The sequence below is a fragment of the Nyctereutes procyonoides genome, unplaced genomic scaffold, assembly GCF_905146905.1.
Source record: "Nyctereutes procyonoides isolate TBG_1078 unplaced genomic scaffold, NYPRO_anot_genome, whole genome shotgun sequence".
Lineage (NCBI taxonomy): Eukaryota > Metazoa > Chordata > Mammalia > Carnivora > Canidae > Nyctereutes > Nyctereutes procyonoides.
In genome coordinates, this window is record NW_026575043.1 from 42,822,617 (window position 1) to 42,838,253 (window position 15,637).

Here is a 15,637-nt window from a genome sequence, read left to right on the forward strand (position 1 = left end):
CACGAGGCCGGGGCGCGCCCCCCAGCGCCCTGGCGCCGACCCCGAGGCCAGCCCCGCGCGGGGGACCCCAGAGCTGGCGGGTGCGGGTTCATGGCGGGGGCCTCAGCAGCCAGCAGCCAGCAGCCAGGACCACCTTAAGAGCGAGCCCCGCCCCGGGCCCGGAGCTCGGGCTGCGCTGATTGGTGCAAATGTAATGGCTGAAATTGATTGCTGAAATGCAAAACTTGTTGCTGCTTCTCCCGGCGCTGGGCGAGAGGCAGACGCCGAGAGGGGAGCCGAGACCCTCGGAACGCCCCACGCGGAGCCCCCCCGCCGGCCAGCAGAGGGGTGCGCGGACCCCCCCAGGACCGCCCCCGCCCCCCCATCCCGGGCTCCGAGAGCGTAGCCGGAACGCCTCAGCCCGCTCGCCGAGCCTGGCCCCGACCCGCGTACGCCCCCCTGCTCGGGTCCGAGGGGGACTCGCGAAGCACCTCGGCGCGGAGGCAGGGAACCCGAGCCTCCGAGCGCCGCGACCTGCCGCCTCGCTGCCCGCCCGCGCCTGGACGCCGGCGCCGAGACCCCCGCGAACTCCGAGACCGAGCAGACGAGGACCGAGGCGGCCGGACCGGGGGGCCGCGCGCCCGCCGCGGAGCCGGGGAGCCGCGCCCCGCTCAGACCTCCGCTCCCACCCGGGCGCCGCGCGCCGCCGCCTCCCCGGCCCCGCGGCGCGCGCGCTCGCTCGCTCGGGGCCCGCACCCGTGATGCCGAGCGGAGCCTCCCGCTTTCCGCCCCGCTGAAGCCGCCGCCGCCGCCGCTTGCTCGCGGCCGCCGGAGACTGTCGAGCGGCTCGTGCCCGGCGGAGGCTCGGGCTGCGCTGCGCGGGGACTCCGGGGGGAGGGGGGAGGGACCGCTCGGCCCACGCCCGGGCGCCCGCCACGGCGCTGAAGGGTCTCCCTGCTCGGCCCCGTAGCCGCTCCGCCACGGACTCCGGGAGGCCTCGGGGGACGTCCTGGGGCTTCCCACCCGGCCCGATCGGACTTGAGAAGGTGATCGCTCCGCTCTCCCTCCCTCCTTCCCGCCTCCTTCCCCCCACTTAACTTTTTGTCTCCACCCGCCCGCAGCTCCGTCCCCTCCGCGCAAACCCACCCGCGGCTGTGCCAACCGCCGGGGCATGGGCCCCCCAGCACGGCTCCCGGAGGCCCCGCGGCACCGCAAGATGTGAGAGGCCCGGGTCCCGCAGAGCCAGAGCTTCGGGAGAGGAGCCGATTGCCCCCGGCCTCCAGGCGCCGGGCGAGGTGGCGGTGCGCACTGCGCCCCCGCGGTGCTGAGCGCCCCGGAGCGCCCGACCCCGGGCCGGAACGTTTCGCTGGCCGGAGGCGCGCCGCCGAGAGCAGGCTGTCATGCCCTATTGATCCCCCCGCCCCCTGCCAAGTATGTTTGGGCTGGACCAATTCGAGCCCCAGATCAACAGCAGGAACGCTGGCCAGGGCGAGAGGAACTTTAACGAGGCCGGACTAAGCATGAATGCCCACTTTAAGGCCCCGGCTTTCCACGCGGGGGGACCCCCTGGCCCGGTGGACCCTGCCATGAGCGCGCTGGGCGAGCCCCCGATCTTGAGCATGAACATGGAGCCTTACGGCTTCCACGCGCGTGGCCACTCGGAGTTGCACGCGGGGGGGCTGCAGGCGCAGCCGGTGCACGGATTCTTTGGAGGCCAGCAGCCGCACCACGGCCACCCGGGAGGCCACCACCCCCACCAACACCACCCCCACTTTGGGGGCAACTTCGGCGGCCCGGACCCGGGGGCCTCGTGCCTGCACGGGGGTCGCCTACTTGGGTACGGCGGCGCCGCCGGCGGCCTGGGCAGCCAGCCGCCCTTCGCGGAGGGTTATGACCACATGGCGGAGAGCCAGGGGCCCGAGAGCTTCGGCCCGCAGCGACCAGGGAACCTCCCGGACTTCCACAGTTCGGGCGCCTCGGGTCATGCGGTGCCTGCCCCATGCTTGCCGCTGGACCAGAGCCCTAACCGAGCCGCCTCCTTTCACGGCCTGCCCGCCCCCAGCGGCTCCGATTCCCACAGTCTGGAGCCCCGAAGGGTGGCGAACCAAGGAGCCGTCGACTCGCTGGAATACAATTACCCTGGCGAGGCGCCCTCGGGACATTTCGACATGTTTTCGCCCTCCGATTCCGAGGGGCAGCTGCCTCATTATGCGGCGGGGCGCCAGGTTCCCGGGGGCTCTTTCCCCGGTGCTTCGGCCATGCCCAGAGCTGCAGGCATGGTGGGCTTGTCCAAAATGCACGCCCAGCAGCAGCAGCAGCAGCAGCAACAGCAGCAGCAGCAGCAGCAACAGCAACAGCAGCAGCAGCAGCAGCATGGCGTGTTCTTCGAGAGGTTCGGTGGGGCCCGCAAGATGCCTGTGGGGCTGGAGCCGGGAGTAGGCTCCAGGCACCCGTTAATGCAGCCTCCCCAGCAGGCCCCGCCGCCCCCTCCACAGCAGCCCCCGCAGCAGCCGCCGCAGCCCCAGCAGCAGCAGCAGCCGCCGGCGCCGCCGCCACCTGGGCTTCTCGTCCGACAAAATTCGTGCCCGCCTGCGCTCCCGCGGCCCCAGCAGGGCGAGGCGGGCACGCCCAGCGGCGGCCTGCAGGACGGGGGCCCCATGCTGCCCAGCCAGCACGCACAGTTCGAGTACCCCATCCACCGGCTGGAGAACCGGAGCATGCACCCGTATTCGGAGCCTGTGTTCAACATGCAGCATCCCCCTCCCCAGCAGGCGCCCAACCAGCGGCTGCAGCATTTCGACGCGCCCCCGTACATGAATGTGGCCAAGAGGCCGCGCTTTGACTTCCCGGGCAGCGCGGGAGTGGACCGCTGCGCTTCGTGGAACGGGAGCATGCACAACGGCGCGCTGGACAACCACCTCTCGCCCTCCGCCTACTCGGGCCTACCCGGCGAGTTCACGCCGCCCGTGCCCGACAGCTTCCCCTCAGGGCCACCCCTGCAGCATCCGGCCCCGGACCACCAGTCCCTGCAGCAGCAGCAGCAGCAGCAGCAGCAACAGCAGCAGCAGCAGCAGCAGCAGCAGCAACAGCAGCAGCGCCAAAACGCGGCCCTCATGATTAAGCAGATGGCGTCGCGGAATCAGCAGCAGCGGCTGCGCCAGCCCAACCTGGCCCAGTTGGGCCACCCCGGGGACGTGGGCCAGGGCGGCCTGGTACACAGCGGCCCGGTGGGCGGCCTGGCCCAGCCGAACTTTGAGCGCGAGGGCGCGGGCGCGGGCGCGGGGCGCCTGGGCGCTTTCGAGCAGCAGGCGCCCCACTTGGCGCAGGAGAGCGCGTGGTTCCCAGGTCCGCACCCGCCGCCGCCGCCGGGGGACCTGCTGCCCCGCAGGATGGGCGGCTCGGGCCTGCCGGCCGACTGCGGCCCGCACGACCCGGGCCTGGCGCCGCCCCCTCCCCCCGGGGGCTCGGGAGTGCTGTTCCGGGGCCCCCTGCAGGAGCCCCTGCGGATGCCCGGCGAGGGCCACGTGCCCGCGCTGCCCTCCCCGGGCCTGCAGTTCGCGGGCAGCCTGGCGGGGCTGGGCCAGCTGCAGTCGCCCGGGGCCGGGGTGGGGCTGCCCAGCGCTCCCTCCGAGCGCCGGCCCCCGCCGCCCGATTTCACGGCCCCGGCGGCGCTCGGGGGCCAGCCCGGCTTCCCGTTCGGCGCGGCGAACCGGCAGGCCACGCCGCACAGCGGCCCGGGCGTGAACTCGCCCCCGAGCGCGGGCGGGGGCGCGGGCGCGGGCGGGGGCGGCGGCGGCGGAGGGGGCGCCTACCCGCCGCAGCCCGACTTCCAGCCCAGCCAGCGCGCCTCGGCCAGCAAGCTGGGCGCGCTGTCGCTGGGCTCCTTCAACAAGCCCAGCTCCAAGGACAACCTGTTCGGCCAGAGCTGCCTGGCGGCACTCTCCACCGCCTGCCAGAACATGATCGCCAGCCTCGGAGCCCCTAACCTCAACGTGACCTTCAACAAAAAGAACCCGCCCGAGGGCAAGAGGAAACTGAGCCAGAACGAGGCGGACGGCGCGGCGGCGGCCGGCAACCCGGGCTCGGATTACTTCCCCGGAGGGGCCGCCCCTGGCGCCCCGGGGCCCGGAGGCCCGCCGGGGACTGGCAGCAGCGGCTCCAAGGCCTCGGGGCCGCCCAACCCGCCCGCCCAGGGGGACGGCACCAGCCTGTCCCCCAACTACACCCTGGAGTCCGCGTCCGGGAACGACGGCAAGCCGGTCCCCGGGGGCGGCGGCCGGGGCCGGGGCCGAAGAAAACGGGACAGCGGGCACGTGAGCCCCGGGACCTTCTTCGACAAGTACCCGGCGGCGCCCGACAGCGGGGGCGCGCCTGGGGTGAGCCCGGGGCAGCAGCCGCCGGCGCAGGGCGCGGCCGTCGGGGGCAGCTCCGCCAGCGCCGGCGAGGCTCGCGGGGCCCCTACGCCCCACGAGAAAGCGCTCACGTCGCCGTCGTGGGGGAAGGGGGCCGAGTTGCTCCTGGGGGACCAGCCGGACCTCATGGCTTCCCTGGACGGCGGGGCCAAGTCGGACGGTAGCTCCCCGCACGTGGGCGAGTTTGCCTCGGACGAGGTGAGCACCAGCTACGCCAACGAGGACGAGGTGTCGTCCAGCTCCGACAACCCCCCAGCCCTGGCCAAAGCGAGTAGGAGCCCCCTGGTGACAGGCTCGCCCAAACTCCCTCCCCGTGGGGTGGGCGCTGGGGAACACGGACCTAAGGCGCCCCCGCCCCCGCTCGGCCTGGGCATCATGTCTACCTCTACCTCCACCCCTGACAGCTACGGCGGCGGCGGGGGCGCGGGCCATCCTGGCACGCCCGGCCTGGAGCAGGTCCGCACCCCGACGAGCAGCAGCGGCGCACCACCCCCCGACGAGATCCACCCCCTGGAGATCCTCCAGGCGCAGATCCAGCTGCAGAGGCAGCAGTTCAGCATCTCTGAGGACCAGCCCCTGGGGCTCAAAGGTGGCAAGAAGGGTGAGTGCGCCGTGGGGTCCTCGGGCGCGCAGAATGGTGACAGCGAGCTGGGCAGCTGCTGCTCAGAGGCCGTCAAGAGCGCCATGAGCACCATCGACCTGGACTCGCTGATGGCAGAGCACAGCGCCACCTGGTACATGCCCGCTGACAAGGCCTTGGTGGACGGCGCGGACGACGACAAGACGCTGGCACCTTGGGAGAAGGCCAAACCCCAGAACCCCAACAGCAAAGAAGGTATATGCGCTTGTTCCCTTCTCGTCTCCCCCAGGCTGGTCCCCACCCCTACTGCAGGCCTTAGCCAAGCCTGGAGTGCTCCATCAGAGGGGATCATCCCTTGGGGTTAGGAGGGCAGGGCCCTCCTAATGCCCAGCTCAGAGCTGGATACCCTCCCTTCCGTTTACAGTGGGGGCCCTGTGGGCAGATTCCCCACTTCCACACACACGCGCCCCCCCCCCCCCCACCAGGTGCTGCCAGGTGGATTCCAGAGTCACATACAGAGGTAGGAACTTCGATGGTAGCCCTTTGGGGATTATTTCAGAGTCCCCTCACCAAGTTTTAACTGAGTGGCTGGGTGCCCAGAGGACAAGGCAGGCCCCTTTCCTTGGCTGGTTCCACTTTGTAGGAGTTGTGTACCTGTCCACCCCCTCCTTTCCTGGCAGGATACCTGGGAAGTTGCGCTAATAACCTTCCCACCTTTTCCCAGTCAGGCAGCCTCCAGCTTGAGTTCTCTTCCGTGTGCCAGCATCTTTAGAAGGAAAAAAAAAAAAAGTTACCGGCGCTGGTGTCAGCAGCATCACTCAGAGGCAACGCCTAATTTGACATTTGTTCCTAATGAATAGCTGTTTTGTCTCTTCTTAACTATTAGGGTTTCATTGGAAACCTGGAGACCTGTCTGGTTGTAGGAGGCAGGCAGGCTTTTCCTGGTGGTACCTCCTTGATATTTGGCTGGGGGTGCAGGGGCTGGGGTGGGGTCTGCTCGGCCGAAAGTGGACCACTCAGCCAGGGCATCCTTGGCGTATGGGGTGTGGATATATATTCTTAAGACACAAAGGACCCGCGTTTGTCAATATCTTGCCGGGCTTTGGTGACAGATGTCTAGTCCCAGCTCTTGTTTGCATTCTGAGCACTCCCTCCCCACCAGGCCCAGAGGCCTTTTAAGGTGGGTGGGGTGGAGGGTTAGCACAGGGCCCGCCATCGCAGTGAAAGTCATAACAGTTTTGTTTTTAACGGGAAGAGGACTAGACTGCGGTAGAGAACCGTTTTATTTTAACAGGGCCTTCCTTTTTTTCACAGATAATTGCTTCTTAAAATGAGGTAACATCGTTCCTCTCCCCTCCCCACCCCCAATTCCTACCTTTTGCTTTTAAACCCTAGATGCCTTCCCTAGGTTTCACAGGGTGGGGGCTGAATATTGCCATGGAGGCAGCGGCTGCTGATTGAACCCTGTCTTTAAAAAAAAAAAAAAAAATCTGTCCCCGGATCCTTGCTCTCTCTTAAGAGTTCATCTCTTCTCTTGTCTTCGTTTGTCTGGGCCTCCGGACCCTGGTTTAAGGTGTGGGTAGATTTTAGGAGAATGTGATGGAGGAGGAGGAGGAGGAGGAGGAGGAGGAGGAGGAGGAGGAGGAAGGTGGAGGGGGAGGGGAAGTGCTGCCCGGAGTTGGGTGGCTCAGAACTCGGGGCTTTCAGCGCTGCCTGCCTGCCGTCCCTGGTAGCTTTCCCGCTTAGGTTTTTCTAATTCATGAATGCAGCCTCCCTGCTTTTCTCTTTGTTCGCCTACTGCCCAGCCCGGGACGCTGCTCTCTCATTTGAAGCCGAGTGTTTAGCATGCACGGCAGACGCTGCGGCCAGCATCAGCATTCTCCAGGCTTCTCTCAGGCAAGGCCATAAATTGGTTAGTTTGGGACCCTCCACTCCTTTTCCCTGTTTTTTTTTTTTTTCCTCCCCCCCCCTTCCTTTTTAAAATGGACTTGGACACAGCATCCTGCTTGCGCGGCTCCCGGGCGCACCCGCTCCCCCCACTCCAACAGTCTCTTTTATTTTCTTGTACACAACATCTCGATCCTACCCGATCGATAGCTGGTTAGCACAAATCCCAGCCCCTGTCACTTCTACCTGCCTTGGCCTGGCTGCCCCTCCCCCTCCCCCTTCTCCCCTCCCCCCCTCAGTAATTAAGAACATATTGGCTGAGATAGGGTGAGAAAAGTTTTTTTTTTAAACCCCTGATTTTGAGAACTAATACAGAAAAAAAAAGCAGTAGCCCTCGGCCTGCGAGTCTTCTGAAGGGCCTTCGTAGACTGGGTAAAGAGGAATAGAGTGGTTTTAACATTTTTTTGGAGGTGTCGCAGAGCCCTCTTGGCCGTCCCCCTAATTTTCCTTTCCAGAAAAAAAAATGCAGGCTGTGAATGAAGAGATGTCATTAAAGATACGTCTTGTTTTGTTTGTTGCATTATCACAGTCAGAGGAGCGAAAATATTTTTTTGGAAACAGATGCTAGTCACTTAAGGATTGGTTCCCCCTGTAAGCTAAAGGCAGCCCTGCCTTGCACAGGGGGAGGAGAGGGGGGACAGGGACTTCCTTCGGGGATGGGCTGTGGGGCTGGCCTCCTTAGCAGCATCGCAGGGACACCCACTTGACCTCCTTTGTTTGCCACTCTGTGATGTGGGAAGGACAGTTTCCTAGATAAAGCCCTGAATTGAGGTCACTCACAGCTTCTGCAGCCTTGGGGCTGCTAGTTAAGGCTTTATAAGGTATCTGCATCCGATTCCTGCTCCCTTACTGGTAGTAAATAAGGATGATTAAACTTTTCATTATGATAACACCCTGCAGTTCCATCTGCACATGTTGTATAAATAGGTACACAGAGCCTTGAACAGGCCCCCGAGTCCCCTGGCTGAAAATCAGTGAAGTGTGCCACTTCAAAATAGAGTCTAAAAAAAATTCTAAAGTACAACGTTCTGCTTGTCCTTAAACACATGCCCATGGGCCCGTCAGCCATGAAGCGGAGTGTCCAGCAGCTTTGAATATACCTTCTGTGGGTCCCAGCCCCCGGCCAGCACCTTTTCTCCTACCCCCTTTCAGGCAAAGCCCGTTTTTGTAATGATATTTTATTTTGTCACGCCGTAAAACACGCCAGTACTAATGTGATTAAATATTAACACCGTTTCTGAAATTCTTCGCTCCGATGACAAAATACGAGTCGGTATTTAACAAAATGATCTGTGCTTGGATTGGTGAGAACGGCTAAGTCTTCAGACCTGCACAAGCCGTGTAGTCAGTGGGACGTGCCCAGCTTGTCTTATGGGGTTTAGATGTCCTTTGGCAGGGGGAGGGAGCTCAAATGGCAAGTTGTAGTTCCGGCAAAGTCCAGGCCAGAATCACGTGTGATGATGGCTTTTTTTTTTTTTTTTTTTTTTTTTACCAGGTAAGCGAGTGTCTCCAAATTATGCTTTTCCTGACTTCTTAACCCATCAAACCTCTTTTACATAGTGCAATTCCTCATCTCATCTTGAGGTTCTGTTTGCACAAAGTTGGGGCGGTGGGGGTGGGGGGGCAGGTGGGCGCCAAGGATGAGGGTGTGCAGAGCGAGGAGAAAAACAGCTTGAGTTTGGATCTATCCAGACATCTCTTAGATCAGCAAGGATTACACGAATTTGAGATGAGTTTGCAAAATCGTCCACTTCTCTGTGTAATAGGTGTGTGTGGCTGAGGAGGAATTCCAGAACAGACAGAGAAGGAGGAAAAAATGATAAACTGTTGATAAGAGGGTATTAAGTCTGAAAAAGTAGGTTCACCACCCACCCCCTCCTGCCCCTGACGATTTTCAAAACTTGAATTAACTGCAATAAGTTTATCCTTGGCCAAACTTCCATTCCGTGGCTTGCTGTCTGTCCTGAAATCCCGAGCAGTCTAGAAACGTTCCTTTGCACACATAGAAATACGAGAGGGCTCTGTGGACGCCGTGCATGCAATCCTGCCCTTTTTGGAAGTATGATATTTTTACAGTGATGCGGGAGAAATTTTTGGAATTTCATGCTTCTCTGAGTGTGCCGGTCGGAACACAGTAAGCAGTGCTGAGAAATAGTAGGCAGGCAGGATTGGGACACTGAGTTTCCTAAGCCGTGGGGGCAGGCTTGCGGGAGGGGGGGGGAGGAAGGGGGTCCTAGGGCTGCTTTCCTGAGTACTTTTCCCCACTCCCCATGGCGTGGAGAGGGTTTTTTTTCGGTTCACTCAGACTTGTTTTGGGAAGGCGAGGAGCCTTGCATTCCCATTTCCCTGCAAAATCACCCAGCGCGGGTTGCATGCCTTCATATGACTTTTGCGCCTCCGGAAGATGTAACCCAAGACATCGCAGGTGTTAATCAGGGGTAATGTAAACAGATAGGATCCCCCTTTGTGCAGCTGACGGTCCAGCCTGCCTCCTCCCTGGCTAGTCCGGGACATACTACTACTGTTCTTTGGTGGTTGTTTAATATTTCATGGCTGTAATAAACCTGTCTCCTTTGCCCGCCTCCCGACATAAAACCCCAACATAGTGCACATCTGCAATTATACATTTCTACTAAATATTAATAAAGGACAAGGATTTTTTTTTTAAGGGTTTGAAGCTTATGGCTGTCAAACTTGTTAATGGCTTCCACCACTGGATTTTCCAGGACTGTTTTGATTTTAAATAGCCCCTGCCTTCTGATATAAAATACAGACACATATTCTTTCATATGTATATGTATATATGTAAATAGGTAAATATGTACAATTTTTGTAGACGGAAGGGCTTCCCTCAAGGATAGCTCTCTTTAATATAAATTCATTTACATTTCTTGTGAGGCCCTTCAGACCGGAAGTAAGGGACTGTTGAGATGTACTTCTATTTTATTGAGGTTTCTAGGAAGGGAGTGGGGGCTGGTTAATCTAATATCTCTTTCTAGCAATGAGATTCTATGATTCCCGATATGATTTTGTTTGCCCGACAGAGGTATTTAAATTTCCACAAAGAATCTTAATAGGTCCTGAAAATCTTAATAGGTCTTGAAGAATAGATCCTGCCCTTGCCAAGAAGTTATCTGATACTCTCTGCTGGTATAAAATATACATCTTTAATAAACAGCCCGGGAGGACCAGGTGAAATTGGAGGAGGGAAATTCTTCCCATATTCTGGCAGGACAAACTTGAGTGTATCCTTGGGATTTCGCAGGATCTCCTGAACTCACTCCACGCTGGAAGATTGAACAAAATCACCTTTCTCTCCACTTGAGCGAGGATCACGTAGGGTCATGTTCTTTGCCCAGGGAGTGATCTGCTTTGCCAAAGGCACTTAGGAGATAAATACTCCTGGTAAGGAATACCGTATTTCCGTCTGGTTAATTTTAGAGAATAAAAACCTATAGCTTTTATGTTATGGGATCAAATGTCCGGGGAGTGTTTGGGGGCAACCAGGCCTCCCAGCAGATTGCAGCATAAAACCCCAAACCTTCTGACGCCAGAGGGGACCTGGGTCTGTCCAAGGTGTAACCAGTGGGTGTACCTTCTGTCCTTCCCTCTCCGTCCCCTTGTTTGTTCCACCCAAATATTCAGTCTGGAGGGTCTGGAATAACCAGCTTCATCATTTTGACTCAAGTCGGGATTCTGACTTGCCGAGCGATGTGTTTGTTTTAGGACGATGTCTATTTTTAGGCCTGACTTGGGTGGACAGATTTGAGTGTGGGTTTTGATTGCTGGTGGTAGAGATGTTGGTATATACATGAGTGCGTGATTGAGAAGAGAGACATTTGGTGGAAAATTTTCAAGCTTCCTCACCTTCTCGAACCCACGGAAGCCAAAGGAAGTGGTCTGGGGGATGGCTTGAAAGAGTGTGGCTGAAGTGGGTGTCGGGTCTGGGGATGCTTGGAGCCCAGGAGAGGAAGGCAGGGTCCCCTGTGTTTCAGCGTGCGCGGGAGCCCCCCTCCTCCGTCCCCCACACCCCACCCCAGCACATGCACATATACATATGCATGGCCAAGTGTATTTCCATCAAATCATCCAGCCACTCCTCCACTTTACCCTTAATCTGCTTTCCCAAGGCAAGTGGGGAAAGGAGCTAAACCTTGTCTCAATGGCGTTAGCTGACAGGTTCTGATTCTGTAAAGGACTGAATGAGCGCAAGTCCTAAAAATAGACGGAGGATTTTGAAGATCCTAATTACGAAATCTCGGCCTCCCGGGCCTCCTGGGCTTGGGTGACTTTGATCTGGAGTATTTTGGTAGCAGACGCACATCGCCCCTTGCTGGGTTTTGTGCGTGAGCTTGCGTGGAGGTGTCTCCATGGCTGAGTTCAGCTGACACCACTCTCCAGCCAGGAGAGGAATCTTTGAATCGGTGCCCACCCCCCCACCCCCCTCCCCGCTCCTCCCCCCTTCCCACTCCCCGTTGTGGGAAGCGGACGCTGCTTCTCATTTATGGAAATTCCTCTCCTTCATTGTAATCTTTTGGTACCAACATGGAGGAGACGACGCTGGGCTTTGAATTAGTCACAGCCTTGCCTTCGGGGACCCTCTGTGTCCTGATGCACAACGGCTCGGCTGACGGTCCCCAACTCAGCGCCATGCGGGGCCCTTAGAAGCTGAGAATGGGGACCCGGAGGAAGAGATGGTTCTGGGACCCTGGCACGTTTTGCCCTGTGGGTAGCCCAGTGAGGAGGGGGCCTCGATCTTTATCTGATGGCCCTGCAGCGACTCGACAAGGGACACCCCGATGCCCAGCCGCAGCAGGGCAGCCAGTTACTCCAGAGTACGAGAGAAGGTGCCCTGTGCCGTGCACATCACGAGGCACCAGCTCTAAACTTAGTCTGGGAGCAGGATGGAAAAGCAGGGTACAGTTCAACGCATTTGGGCGAGGACGGCTGTTTGAGGGACAGCGTTCTCCTGGGGTGTAATTCTGAGAGGACGCCGAGGCCGCTTTGTTTGCTGGCCTGCATTTTAATCAGCGGCATCCAAGGTTTGGGAAGGAGATGAAGGGTTTGCTCCAACATGGTGTTTGCCCAGAAAGGACCTGGGAGAGGAGGCAGTGGAGAAACTGCCATGGGTTGTGCCTCGAAGTCCGAGGGGCTCTTCTGGGTCCTTGAGAGCTTTGAGCTTTGGCCTGACGAGGCCATGGTGGCCTAGCACCCCTCGTCCCGACGAGTGGAGGCCCGTCATAGCTACAGCATCCCAAATTCTCATTGTCCCTCCTGGCTGAGAAAACTCTTTCCTTGCAAAGCTGGCTTGGAGAGAGAACTTTATAGCTATCATGTGCGCAGTATCCTTTCTCGATTTACACATCATCGTGTGGACCCAAATGCCCTTTTAAACATAAAGGCAATTGAATGGAACAGTTTGGAGGTCTGAGTGCATTTGCAATAACCAATCGGCTCTGTCTGCATGTCCCAGAAGGAACATCTGATATGGAATAGATTTATCCAAAAAAAGGGGAACACCCTCAGCAAACATCCTAACACAAACTCACCTTGTAAGAAAGCAGGTTTTTAGTGTTCTGAACTTTAAAGCTCAGGGGTCCAGCAAACTCAGCCTGCCCCTCTTCCCTAATTGCTGGTAGGGTCCACCGAGTGACTCAAACCCTTCTGTCTTCCTTCCCGCCTCCCCCATCTCTGTAGAAGATCTTGGGTTCCTCATGAAATGTTTGGCCCTGGGATTCCGATCCTTCCAGCGGTCCCCGGGTTTTCTGGGGTGTAGGCTGACATATCTGTGCTAGTGTTTGGTTTGGGCGAAGGAAACATGCTGGACAATGGTTTAGGGAAACAGGGAGACCCTTTGGCAGAGCTGTATTTGGGGCCCATTGCTGTGGACGTTCTTTGGAAAATCGAGTACTTTTAAGACCATTCCCCCCCCCCCCAGGAGGGAACCAGGTCTTGCTTTTATCCTGCTTGTCCCAAAAACCATCTCTAGGGTTACTCAGCAGTAGAGGGCTTTTGTCATGCCCTTGGAGGAAGCCTGGGACTAACTTTGGTGCCTCGTGGCACCCACATTCCCCATTTCCCTCTTCCAGCAGCCTGTCTTGTGACAACAAAGTGGCTTGTAGATGCGTTTGATTCTGAGGATTTAAAATTAGGTTTTCCTTGTCGTTGCTGCTGATGATTTTAAAACGTGTTTGGGCACCAAGATTTCATTTGGTCTTAGAGCTTGTGTCCAAAGTGTCATTGCAGCAACCCGGCTCTTGGGCGGTTCTGATGCTGCTGGCTTTGCGTGGCGTGCAGGGGGGAAATCCGTCTGCCCCAAAGTTGAGGGCCCCAGGTTGGGGTTCCTGGTTGTATTTGGGAGCTCCTGGAACATGAGATGGCAGTTAATGAGTGAAGCCCTCCATATACAGTTGCACACACACATGCACGCACGGGTGCACACACACACACACACACACACACACAAATACCCTGCTCCCTGTTCATCCAGTCACCCAAGGCAGGGTGGGATGTCAAAAAGATATGACCCTTTCCAGTTACTGTGAAGCGGTGTTTTCAAACGCCCCTGGATCTAGGAACACAAGTATTGTCGAGTGATTGGCAACGACCACCAGGAATAAAATACTTCTGAGGGACCATCGTATGATCAGAGAGGGGGTGGGGAGTCCGAAGAAAACATAGCCTGCTTTGAAATCTCCAAAGCTCAGCCTTCCAGAGGATGCGAGGGTTGGTTGGGAACTCACTGAGAAGTAAGTGGGCTCTATCTACCCCGTCCGCGTGGGCTGTTTGAAAACTCCTCGCGAACGTTAGGGCTCGAGGCCTGGCGTGTGGATTCTGCTCTCTTTTCCTGTGAGCTGGAAGGCAGAGAGAAAAACACCCCTGGTTGGGAAGAACTGAGATTGGGGTGCAGTTTATTTTCTTGGAGCGGGGTGGGTGGGTAGTAGAGGGGTGGGTGAAGCGGGGAGAAGTGTGTCCATATGAATCAAAATGTTATTTACCAATACTTGGGGTTTCAGGAGTGGCAAATAATTTCTAAACGTGGAAGTCATCTATATAACATTTCCTGGGCGAGGCTGGGGGTGAGTGAATTGTTTGGGGGCTGTCGTTGGCCATCGCGAAAGCATGCAAAGTTATGGTTTGAGCTTCCACATGACTGCAGATTTTGCGGGGAGCATATAGATGTGGAGGACCCAGCATGGGACCGGTGACCGAATGGTGGGTCTGTTAGCAATCAGAGCCCAATTTTGTTTAGATAGTGGCCCAGGCAGGCACATGGGGTGGGTGGGGGTGGGGGACGGGGGAGCCAGAGGATGAAGACCCAGATGGGTCCTGGGTGGGTCAAGGCCTTGTAATGTGCCTGTGGCCACCTTCTCCTGCAGAGGGGTTGGCCCTGTGTGCACCAAGTTTTGCAGATGAGCCTAGACCTTTCCGTGAAAGAGGGATGATGGGGGGCGGGTGGGAAAAAGCAGTGACCTTTCCCCTGGTGACCCCATAAGGTGACCACTGTGGCTTCCCTCCCAGCACTCAGCCACTTTAGGGATAATCTTGCCTTTCACAGACCTCGCAGGCAGGTCCCACTACTTTGAAACGCAAGCAGTGCCCTCCTACACAATGTATATTTTTTTTCCTTTTTCTGAATGGTAGGCAAAAACGGAACGAAAGTTAAGTGATGAATGCAGCAATAGGAAGATTTCCCTGACTTGAGCGAGATTAAGCCAAGTGTGGAAAGGAGCTGCAGATTTGGGTCTCCTTTCTCTTCCTCTTCGAGAGACCCATGGTCCAGCCATCAACAGCCTGTAGTGCTTTTTTGTAGGGAGGCCTAATTGGCTCAAAACAAATTGACCATTTTCATCCCCTGCAATGTGACTTTTGGTGGTTGTTTAGCATTTGAGGGAAGGGAGGCTGTGAACCAAAATTTGGCTTTTTTAAACAAGAGCAATTTCACGATCCTTATGCCGTGACTATTTCTAAATTGTCTGGGCATAAAGCTTTGGATGCCTTTTGCTGGTTTCTGCTTGTGCGTGCGCGCACACACACACACACACACACACACACAGGCCTGAGAAGTCTTAATAAGAAATGAAAAAATAAATGGGTTTCTTCCTCCCCCCCCCGATGCACCCCCCAAAAAAAGAAACTCGTACAAAGTTTTGGCTCCTTCCAGTTTTAAGTAGCAGCTTATTGATCTCACTGTGGTCAATTTTTGCCGAATTTGTAATCCTGTTAGGCCTCCGGGAGAGGCATGATTAATTTACTTGTACATTTCACTATTTGGGGTCAGTTTAGTTAATAAGCATTTATTTTGTGCTCAGTGTGAGAAGCATTTTGCTGGGATTACAATTGTGGGTGTGCGTGTGCATTTGTGTATGCGCATGCACATGCATGAGGCTGAACCAGGTACCCTAAGGGGCCCCGGCTCCCCCAAGCCCGAATAAAGACCCCCAGTTGCAGTTCCCACCACCTCCCCAGGACAGGAAGAGAGGCCTAGCAGCCCCTTTAGCCATCGCTTGTCGGGGAGGAGGGAGAGAAAGCCCAATTGTCCAGCAAACCCAGCCTCCCAGAGCCTTGGAGACAGCCAAAGAACGTGGGTTTCCTCCTGGTGCTTTTGGCCCCTGGAAAGTTTTCGAGCATTACTTCTTAATTGACTGGGAGCTGAGCACTGACATGGAGAAGACTTAAGAATCATAAACCTTTTTGGAGCACCCTCCCTGCCTCTGCC

General features: G+C 57.6%; 1 protein-coding gene across 1 annotated transcript in view; it reads left to right on the forward strand.

Moving 5' to 3' along the window:
- Positions 1-859: 859 nt before the first annotated feature.
- MN1 (MN1 proto-oncogene, transcriptional regulator) overlaps positions 860-15,637 on the forward strand; it is a 47,425-nt gene continuing 32,647 nt past the window's right edge. Inside the window, exon 1 of the mRNA XM_055323405.1 lies at positions 860-5,226. Coding sequence (XP_055179380.1) covers positions 1,413-5,226 — 3,814 coding nt within the window. The 5' untranslated portion in view covers positions 860-1,412. The remainder of the gene's footprint in view (positions 5,227-15,637) is intronic.